This window comes from Galeopterus variegatus, unplaced genomic scaffold, assembly GCF_000696425.1.
Source record: "Galeopterus variegatus unplaced genomic scaffold, G_variegatus-3.0.2 Scaffold16321, whole genome shotgun sequence".
Classification (NCBI taxonomy): Eukaryota; Metazoa; Chordata; class Mammalia; order Dermoptera; family Cynocephalidae; genus Galeopterus; species Galeopterus variegatus.
This window is the reverse complement of record NW_007742432.1, coordinates 1-10,530: the sequence shown is the minus strand read 5'-3', so window position 1 is coordinate 10,530 and position 10,530 is coordinate 1. Positions and strand designations below refer to the sequence as shown.

The 10,530-nt window shown below is 45.3% G+C and overlaps 1 protein-coding gene across 1 annotated transcript; it reads right to left on the bottom strand.

The window, feature by feature from the left end:
• Nucleotides 1-310: 310 nt before the first annotated feature.
• LOC103582454 (serpin A9-like) lies at nucleotides 311-8,684 on the bottom strand. Its single transcript, XM_008564047.1, has 4 exons — nucleotides 8,054-8,684; nucleotides 4,527-4,800; nucleotides 2,081-2,228; nucleotides 311-514 (listed from the first exon to the last, which is right to left on the bottom strand). The coding sequence occupies exons 1-4, from the start codon at nucleotides 8,682-8,684 to the stop codon at nucleotides 311-313; spliced, it is 1,257 nt and encodes a 418-aa protein (XP_008562269.1).
• Between the last annotated feature and the right edge of the window lie 1,846 nt (nucleotides 8,685-10,530).

Genomic DNA, 10,530 nt, shown 5'->3' with positions numbered 1-10,530 from the left:
CAATAAAGGTGCCTGACCTATATGTTATTATTCCCAGGAGCTCTGAGTGAGGGAAATATGCCAACACAGCAATACTCCATGAAGCTAGTTACCTGGGAGAATCTGTGGAAAGGGACACTGAGTAGGGTTAATGAACCTTAGCCAGTGACTGGGGTCTTTGTTGATGGTTTGATGGTGGAGACTTGGAAGTAGCATTCCCACCAGGAATTCAGCTCTGCTGGGGTCAGGTGGACCCTCGGAACAGGAGAAGGCACGTGGTTTATTTCCCGTGCAGTATCAATGTACAATCAGTCAACAGGCCATTTCCCACCTAGGATTTGGTGGGATTTTCAACTTTCCCTAAGAAGAGCATAGAATCTGTGGCTTCATTTATAATCAGCATTAGAAAGGGCTTATTGAAGTATACAGTGGCATGAGGGGGGCTGTCCTTTGACCGGACTATGAGCTTGGTGGCGGTAGCTGCTACAGCCTCAGTACCCTCCTCACCGACGTCCAGCACAGCCTTGTGGGTAGCCTGCCAAGGGAAAAACAAGTGTCAGTGGTCCCCGTGGAGACATCTTTACTTCACTGAGTTTTGATGTTTTGCCTGGGAATGGCAACACCTGCCTTGAGAGGCTTCAAGATTATGTACACCAAATGCCTAGCATTAATTAGGTTTGCTCAGTAGATTGCAGCTGGTGGCGGTTACTAGTCCATCAGCTCTTGCACATGGAGTCTAATGGCTTCAAACACAGACCAGGGAGATCTGGGTTTGAGTCTCAGTTCTGCCGCTTATTGCTGCAAAAGTCATTTAGATGCTGTGTGCTTCAGTTTCCAAATCTACAAAAGGTGGTAATAATTGCATGTATCCCACAAGGGTATAGTGTGAATTAGAGGAGGTCACACAGAACACTTGCTTGCAAAAGCAATTGCTACAGTTGTTGAACAGTGGACGTGAGTTGCTATTACTGAAGGAAGGATCCTTTCCTTGTCTCCTAGGGAAGAGATTCTTAATCTGAGGTTCATGCACTTCTAAGCTTCAGGGAGGCTGTAAACTCCCTGTGATTAAAGGCAGTATTTTTCATCGGTGCACATGAGCATTTTCCTTGGGAAAAGGTCCACTATGCTCCTCGTATTCCAATGGGACCTCTTGGCATCCTTTCCTGGAAACCAATGAGGAAGTTCCCCTTCAGTCACCCCAGAACCAATTCTGACCATTATAACCCATGATCAAAATAAAATTTTAAGCCAGGGATCAGGAACCCACAGGAAAGCCCAACGAGGTGAGGAACCCTCCTGTAAGAGCGGGGAAGCACCAGTGACCTAGAGGCTACCGTCTGGCCATCGCTGCTGTGTAGGGGTTTGGGTTTACTGTTGCCATGTGGGAATCGGTCTTGGTGATTTGTTTCAAGGATCAGAAATCCAGATTTTTAGATCCAATATATTGTTTTAAAAGTCATCTCTCTCTTTCTCATTTTTTAAACACTACAAGCCAAAGAACACATCTACGTGGTTCAAATGGCTTATAAGCAGCCACATTATGATGTTTGTGCGAGAACCTAAACTTTAGGGAGGAAGGAAGTGAGGTCGAATGCCAGGGGGCACCTGCTCGTCCTCAGCAGGTTGGGGCAGCAACGTTGCCTGTAGAGGGCAGGCTAGATTCTCAAAGAACTGTAGTTGGGCCTTCGGAACGTTTGTGTGAAGAGGTTAAAGAGTGCCTGTGCAGCAGAGGGATGATGGCCGGGAAGCCACAGGCCTGGCAGCCTCAAGATTTGCGTCTTCTGGGGCCGGCCCGTGGCTCACTTGGGAGAGTGTGGTGCTGATAACACCAAGGCCATGGGTTCGGATGCCTATGTAGGGATGGCTGGTTAGCTCACTTGGGAGAGCGTGGTGCTGACAACACCAAGTCAAGGGTTAAGATCCCCTTACTGGTCATCTTTAAAAAAAAAAAAAGAAGAAGATTTGGGTCTTCTGGCCACAGACAAACCACTTCACCTGCCTGGCCTCTGTTCCTTATCAATGAAATGAGAGTGCTTGGTTAGCTAATCTCTATAGCTGCTTCCAGCTCAGGATTTCTTGCAAATATTCTCAATCAACTCACTTTGGAAACCTGCAGGAAGTCTCTCTTTGTAATTCCAGAAAAATCAGCGTTTTGATCAAAGGCATTGCGGATGCCCAACTTTGGGAGGATGGTTTCCAGGTCATAGGAGGCAGAAATGGAAAACTTGGGGATGAACACCTCTATCCACCTGTAGAGAAGGGGAAAATAAAAAAGATGAGGTTACAAGCCCTTGCTGTGTCTGTCTCTGCTTCTAGGTGGCATTTCAGGAGACTTTGTTCTTCCTCCAGACAGTGCTGGTTGCTGCTAAAAAGGTCAATACAACCCAGGCAAACAGCCCAGGTTGCTTTGGAAGTAGCTTCCCAGCTGAGCAAGCCCAGTGCTGAAGATATGCAGGGAGACAAATCGGCCCCCCAATTAACTAGGGTGCGGAGGTGAGGAGGTGGCCCAGCTCGTGGTGGAGACTAATGGGAGATGCCAAGTAGTGACGGAGCTCCTCTGCCACCCCCTGCTCAGAGAGCCTCCCACCAGCCCTTCCTGACACAAACCCTGATAATCCCTGAGGGAAGCAAATTCCAACAGAACTTCTTTCCGTGTTGGGAACACTCTATACCTGCACTGTCCTGTGTGGTAACAATGATTTCCCCGAACCAGGAGTAAACAGCCTGCATTTATTGAGCATTTACTATGTGTCAGACATTGTCGCAGGCACATTCAGTAACATTTTCCTCATCTTAAAGGTGGTGAGTTCAGTTTTAGTGCTTAGCCCAGAGTCATGTACCGAGTGACTTGCAGAAATGAGAGCACAAAAGGGTGGACACTTCTCTGTCCTCGTCTGACAGAGCTCTTGTGACGCCCAACACCATGGACAGCCATCTCCTCCCTGTCACTGTCGCCTGTGCTGGCCTTGGCACCTCTGTCTTCTCTTTGCTCCGTTTGCTGCTCGGTGCTCTCCGCTCCCTCCCCAGCCTCCCTCCTGCCTCCTCGTCCTCTTCCCAGATCCAGTAACAGTCCGAGAAGAGAAGAAACCTCGGGAACATTCTCCAGCTTCTCTTGATCCTTGATTTTGAATCGTTGCCAGTGCTGTTTTCTCTGCCAAAAATGCCCTTCCCAAGCTTTTATGTGTTCCTGTCCTTCCCATGCTCAGATGCCACCACCTCCTTGAAGCCTTCCCGCAAGCACAGCTGAAAATGATCTCTCGCTGCTCAGAGCTCCACAGCACTCTGCCTGCCCTCCCCTGGGGCACTGATCATTGTCCTTCTCGAATTACAATTATCCTCAATCCTATCTTTTCTCTTTTCCTAGACTATAAGGCCCTGGGAATGATACCAAAAAAATACTGATAAGAGACTGAGCATGAGACTTTGACTCCTCTGTGGTGTATCTACACAATGGAATACCGCACTGCCCTAAAAAAGAGTGCAATTTGGCCGTTTGCAGCAACACGGATGAACTTAGAGAAAATTATGTTAAGTGAAATAAGCCAGGCACAGAAAGAGAAATCCACGTCCTCACTCATAAATGGGAGCTAACAAAATTAAAAGAGAAAGAAAGAAAGAAGCAAACAAACAAAAAGAAAGAAAGAAAGGAAGAGAGAACAATCACAATAATTCATTGAAATTTCAAAAGGAGAGAACAGAACTGAGGCCAGCAGAAGTGGGAAAAGGGAGGCAGAGGGAGCTTAGTGAGAAATTGGTAAAGGGCCACAAAAAATGCTTACATTGTGTAATGCTGAATATACTAATTACCCTGACTTGAACATCACATATTGCACATAGGTACTGATATTCAACACCGTACCCCACAGATATGACCAACCAATTATTTTGGAATAAAAAAAAAATTAGAAAAAAGACTTTGATATTCCTTTTTATCTTATAGTTAATATCCTTTATAATAATAATTATATCCTCCATAATAATTATAGGACTAAGAATAATATTACTCTTAGGTAATATTTATTGAGTACTTGCTATCACTTAGGCATTCTATTAAGGGTTTTATAGATAATAATTTATTTTATCTTTGCAACAACCAGTAGATTCAGTAATATTATTATCCTTATTTCATCAGTAAGCACTGATGCTTTATTTCTTTGTTTGCTTTTATGGAATCATTCCATGGAATTCAATATCAGAGTGGCTTCTAGAGCAAGTTCTGCTAGCACATAACAGCTACCATGACATAATAGCTCTGCAGAGACATAATACCTACATGACCATGGGCAATTCACTTGCCCTCTTGGATCCTCTATTTCCTTATCTGTGAAAGGGGGTTGGGGGTGGGTAATAAGACTCCTCATGTATCAGGTGATGGTGAAGTTCAAGTGCAAACATGTAAACACAGCAGCAAGCTCACTGTCCAGCATGCGACACGCGCTCAATTTGCAGGAATGATTATTTGACAGCTGCTAGCACAGTCTTTTCCCCATCCTCGGATGTGTGCCATCACCTGCCTCAGGTGCCAGCAAATTGACACAGATGCCCACCTTTTCTGGAGTGAGTGTCTCCACTTTCTCAGCATCCTGGCTGACAAGGCCTGCTCCAGCTGTCTCATCTTGCCCTTGCCAGGGAGGACAAAGAATGCCACGATGCCTCCCCTGTAGTCCATCTGCAGCACAGAGCAGTTCAGCTCTGGGTCCACCGCGAAAGCAAACTGCTCCGTCTGGTGCATCATGGGGACATGCACAGTCGTCCGCTTGCCCACCAGGAATGGAAAGCTTTTACTTGTCTCTGCGGCATTAAAGGGCTGTTCCCACCTGGCTAGCACAAAGAGAAGAGAGGTCTTTATGTCACGGTGCAATTAGTGAGGCGAAGACAGCAAAAATGGTAAAGACCTCTGAAACTCACTTATCCATAAAAACAATGAGGAAACTGCCAACAATGATCAGAATAAACTTTTTTAGGGGGCTGGAAATTAACCAATGCTTGTGCAAACTGAGAAATAATTTATTAAAGAAAAAGAGATGAATCTTGGTAAGAACAGTGAACTTTGTGGTTTTTAAAACTTGCCTTAGTCCCGTACCCGACTCTCCAGCCCTGCAGTAGCCTTGAAAAATAATAGCCCACATTTGCAGTGAAATCCAGCAACCTGAGAGCCACTGCAGGAAAAAATGGGGCTGAAGCCCTTTAAAGAAAGCATTCCCAAAGAATTGTCATTATTGACCTGTCTCGTGTTGGAAGACATCACTTGTAAAGCTGTGTTTGATATAATCTGGAGCTTGTGAAGGTTAACACTAGGTGTCCACCTGATTAGATTAAGGAAAGCTGAGAAACCTGGTAAAGCTATCGTTTTAGGTGTGTCTGTGAGGGTGTTTCCAACAGAGGTTAGCACGAGAGACTGAGTGGACTGGGTGGGAAAGATCTGCCTTCAATGTGGGTGGGAACCATCCAACCCGCTGGGGGCCCAGAGAGAACAGAAAACAGAAAAAAAAAAGTGAATTGCTCTCTCTCTCTTCTGGGGCTGGGATACACTCTTCTCTCCTGTCTTGTGGACATCAGAGCTTGAGACTTTTCAGCTTTTGGGTTCCAGGACTAACACCAAAGACACCATCAACCTCCCTGGTTCTGAGGCTTTGGACTTGGACTGAGCCACGCTACCGGCATCCAGTGTAGACGGCCCATGGCAGGACTTCTCTTCACAATCGTGTGAGCTAATCCCCCCCCAAAATCCCCTCTCATATATATAACATATCCTGTTGATTCTGTCTCTCTGGAACCCTGACTGATACAGAGCTCAACCAATGCAAAACTATTTTCCCCAAAGGGCATGTGCCAAAAACAGTTACAGGCGGTGACAAATTTTGCAGCTGTCTGAGGCATTGGTAAATAGTTGGGGCAAAAGTATACTAACCAAAATGCTTACGAGGATCAACTGGGGGGAAGTGGCTTTAGAGGAAAGACACAGAGCTCTCTGACAGCCCATTAAGACACAAATTCAAGGGTGAGTACATTTTTATAGTGTGGAAATGTAGACAAGCCAGTGTAACCGTCATTCATATCTCATGTATATTTGTTTAGAACTTTACAGTTTTTTGTGGTGTGGTGGTATTTTCAAAAAATGAGATTAAGGACCTCCATGGTCATTTAAAAAACACATGGCCCAACTCTATGCTGTCTACAGAGCAGACAGCAGGCACAAGATGCTCAGTGTTGGTGGTCATTAGGGAAATGCATATCAAAACCTTAGCGAGATGCCATTCACATCTACTATGGCTGTAACAAAACACAGATAATCACAAAGTGTTGGCAAGTATGTGGAGAAATTGGAACCCTTATAAAATGCTGGTGAGAATGCACAATGGTGCAGCCTTTGTGGAAAACAGTTTCCAGTTTCTAAAAAATTAAACAGAATCACCTTTATTACCCAGCAATTTCACTCCTAGGGGTATATCCAAGAGAATTAAAAACATGGTCACACAAAAGACTTGTACACTAATGTTCCTAACAAAATTATTCATAATAGCCAAAAAGTAGAAATAGCCCAAACGTTCACAAACTGATGACTGCATACACAAAGTGTGGCATATACATATAATGGAATACCGTCCAGCCATAAAAAGAAATTAAGTACTGACGCATGCTACACAACGTGGATGAACCTCAGAAACATTATGGTGAGTGAAAGAAGCCAGACACAAAAGACTTGGAATGATATGGCCTGGAATCATGCTGTATTATTTCATGAACACAAAATGTCCAGAATAGACAAATCTATAGAGACAGAAAGTAGATTACTAGTTGCCAGAGGGGGAGAGCAGGGATAAATAAAGGGTGACTGCTAATGGGTGTGGGGTTTCTTTTTGAGGTGATAAAAACATTCTGGAATTACATAATGGTGATAGTTGCATAAGCTTATGAATGTGCTAAAACCCAAAAACCACTGAACTGTACATTTTAAGATAGTGCATTTCATGGTATGTGAATTATATTTCAATAAAACTAGAATTAAGTGAAATCAAACAACACATATAATGTACAGGTTACTTAATAAAGGCTCAGTTTTCTTTCCTTCTCGTCCACCTTTGCAGGATGGATGGATACATGGGTGCACAGCTTGGTTGATGGGTGGATGTGCAGGTAAATAGGTGGATGGAGGGTGGGTGAATAGGCTGATAGATAGTTGGCTGGCTGAGTGGATGGATAGATGGATGGATGAATGAACTGGTGGGTGGATAATAAGTGGACAGATGGATGGAGGAAGGGAGAAAGAAAGGGGAGGAGATATGGGGAAGGAAGGGAGAGATGATACAGTAACACCCATAGTAACTCTGCCTGGAGGGTCCCGGCATTTTAGCCTCAAGCACAGCCCTATGAAGTTGGTTTTATCTTCCATTCGTCCATCTAGTGAGCAAAAAGACTGGCACAGACCAGGTGCTCAGTTCATGGTAGATCTTTTAAAGCAACATGCTGAGGATCATGGAGCAAGGGAGGGGCAGAGGTGGGGTTCAAACCCTCCTGACTTCAAAGCTGATATTCTTTCTACTGCAACACAGTGTCTTTGTAAACTGTAAAGCTCTAGATAGATGTACAGGGAAGGTGAACGACAGTTATATCAGCTTGTCTACATTTCCACACCTACGAAAGTGTCCTCACCCTTGGATTTGTGTCTTAAACTGGGCTGTCAGAGAGCTCTGTGTCCCTCTAAAACCTTCAGGGGGCAGTGGGGCTGCTGGTGGTGGCAAGAGATGAGATCCTTTCTCCCAAGCTATTTCCAGAAGATTTTTCCTATGGGCTTCCCACTGAGTCCAGTGTCAGCCCCAGAGGACACCTAATCAGTCTATCCAAAGATAGCTGAATGAGCCCCTATCGTAATAGATAACTGAAGCTAGGACAGGGAACGGGAGATATCCAGGGTCGTGCAGTCAGCTAGTTGCAAAACTAACTAGATCTTAGGCCCTCTCATTCCCCACCCTGCTATCTAGGGTTTGTCTACCTTGCATATTTGACTAAGCAAAAACAAAACAAACAAACAAACAAACAGAACAAAGTCAAAGCCAACCTCTCAGATCCTTACCTTTAAAGAAAATGTGGTTCACCAGGACCATGGCTGTCAGAGGGTCAAGGCCTTGGATTATGTCCACAACCTTCCCATTGGTTTCCTTCTTCACGTAGCTGTTGATCCTCTCCTGGGCACCGGAGGTGTTGGAGAAATCTGTAGAAAAGACTTCCGACGAATACAGCCTCTTGGCGTTGTCCAGGAAATCTGCTTGCAGCTGCAGCTCCTTTTTGATGAAGAGGACGCTTCCCAACTTCAAGCCCAGGTCTTTGCTGGGGACATTCAGCAAGTGGAGCAGGTGCTGGAAGCCCTGGTGGATGGCAGACTCTGGCACATGTGTGAGGTTGAATCCCAGGCCCTGGAGGATCTGGGTCTTGGTGGCTGAGTGGGCCCCAAGGGAGAGCATAGCCAGGGAAGCAGAGACACTCACGGGGGAGAAGAAGACGTTCTGACTCGGGGTCTCCAAAACCAGTCTCCGGTACAGGCGGAAGGCGAAGTAGGTGTTGCTGGAGGACAGTGGGGAGGTGCAGGTGCTCTTCGTGGAGGAAGAGTGTGAGGACCCTCTGCTGGGGGCATTGGATGGGGGTGCACAACGGGTGGAAGCCCAGAGGCCAACAACGAAGAGAACTCGATAGAAGGAAGATGCCATTTTGGAACAAAATAAGTCTGCAAGAGAGAAAAGAACACTTGGGGGAGGTCCCTGAATCAGAGACCCTTCAACACCCCCTGCCATTAGCAACAGAATGAGGACAAATGGAAGTTAGCAGAGTGAGTCCTTTCCCTTGGTCACAGGGTTTGTCCAGGATTCAAAGTCCAGCCTCAAATTCCAAGTCCCTTGCTCTTTGCAGTTTCTGCTTCATAGGCTTAATTTTTAAGAATCAAGAAAGTGAAACCAGATCGCAAAGTCCCAATCTTAGCAGCCAGAAGTGACCTGTCACCCTGCGGGGAGCCCTCCACATTTTCTTTATCCTTTTTGTGTCTGATTGTTTTCTCACCCTGGATGCCCATCCCCAGCCACAGGCACTTACTGGTGTGTTCACGTCTCCCAAAAAGTGGAAACCCAGAGGTGCCCTGGAACTGTGGTCCTCCATGTACCCTGAGCACTGGTGGCCTGTTCCTGATGAGATGCTAGCTCCAGTCACGACTATCTTCCGTTCCCCCACAACCCCCGAGTCTCATCTAGCAAGACTTTGGCACCAGGGGGATTTCAGATTAAATGACCCAATGCACTTGGAAACTCCAGTAGTTTTAGAGGAGGACAGGGTTGGGCTTGCATTCAACTCTGACATTCCTGGTGGCCAAGCAACCTCTCTGGACTTCAATTCTCTTCTTCACCTTTGTAAAACAGGGATAATTACTCATGGAGTTACTCAGAGAATTGGGTGTGATAAGGTACGTAAAGGCAGCATGGGACCCAGCACATGGTAAGTGCTTGATAAATTACTTCTATCGTTGTTTTGTTGTTATTGAATTCAATGACAATTTGATTTGGGGCAGTTCTGTCAAGTCATGTCTGGAGCCTCTCCAGCCCTGCCTACAGCACCTTCACCTGTTCAGTTCCTGAACCACCTTTATGCCATCAGGAAGACCTCATTCGCTTTAAGACACCTTTACAGAGGAGCTCCAACCTGTGGGTTGACCTGGAGGTACAACTGTAAGTGGCCACTTTGTAAAAGGAAGATGAATGAATCTAATGCAAGGCAGGGTGGGATTTGTGCTACACCTGACGGAAAAGCAAAGCAAGACACATGCTCCAGTGGATCACGTCCGTCTGAGGCTTTTCTTCAACACCCCTTTCCCAGTTTTATAATTTCTTCCCTATGACCTGGATGTCTTTCACTCTCTCACCCTTTTCACAACCCAGTGCCTTTGTAACTCTTGCCCTCCATCAAATTTTGCTCTCTGCTCTTTTATACTAAAGTGTGAATGGCTGCCACCCATTTTTCTCCCAGGGGCACCTGCCTTAAGTTTCACTTCCAATTGAAAAGGAAAGTCTTTTCCCGCTATAGCAGAAATTCAGCCAATAAGTGAAACAATTATTTCACCAGAAGTGGAGAAGGGAAAAGGCAAGGAGCTCTTTGCACAGAACCACAGAAATACTGGCACAGAGTCACTTGTCAGTGTCAGACCAGGCCTAATGTGATAGCCACTTTTCTTACAATCTCTTTGTGGAAACAAAATTTATGTAAATTGAATCGTATTTTATCATACCAGACATGATTAAAACTTAGAAGGAACTATATGAAGAATATTTTTGCTGAATGAGTAATTCTTTTGCAAAACTGCTAATTTTTCTCCATTTCTATTTCTCTGATTGGGCAATTTTTGTGTTTGTTTGTTTGACTAAAGTGGCGTTTTTTCTCTAAGCTACACTCACATGTATCCATCCAGCTCCTGCACTCTTTATTAACAGGTTCTAAACTGACCTCTTAAGCTGTCCTCCACCCTGAGCTGCTCCAGCCTCTCTTTCTCAAAGGAGGCCATATCACCTGTGT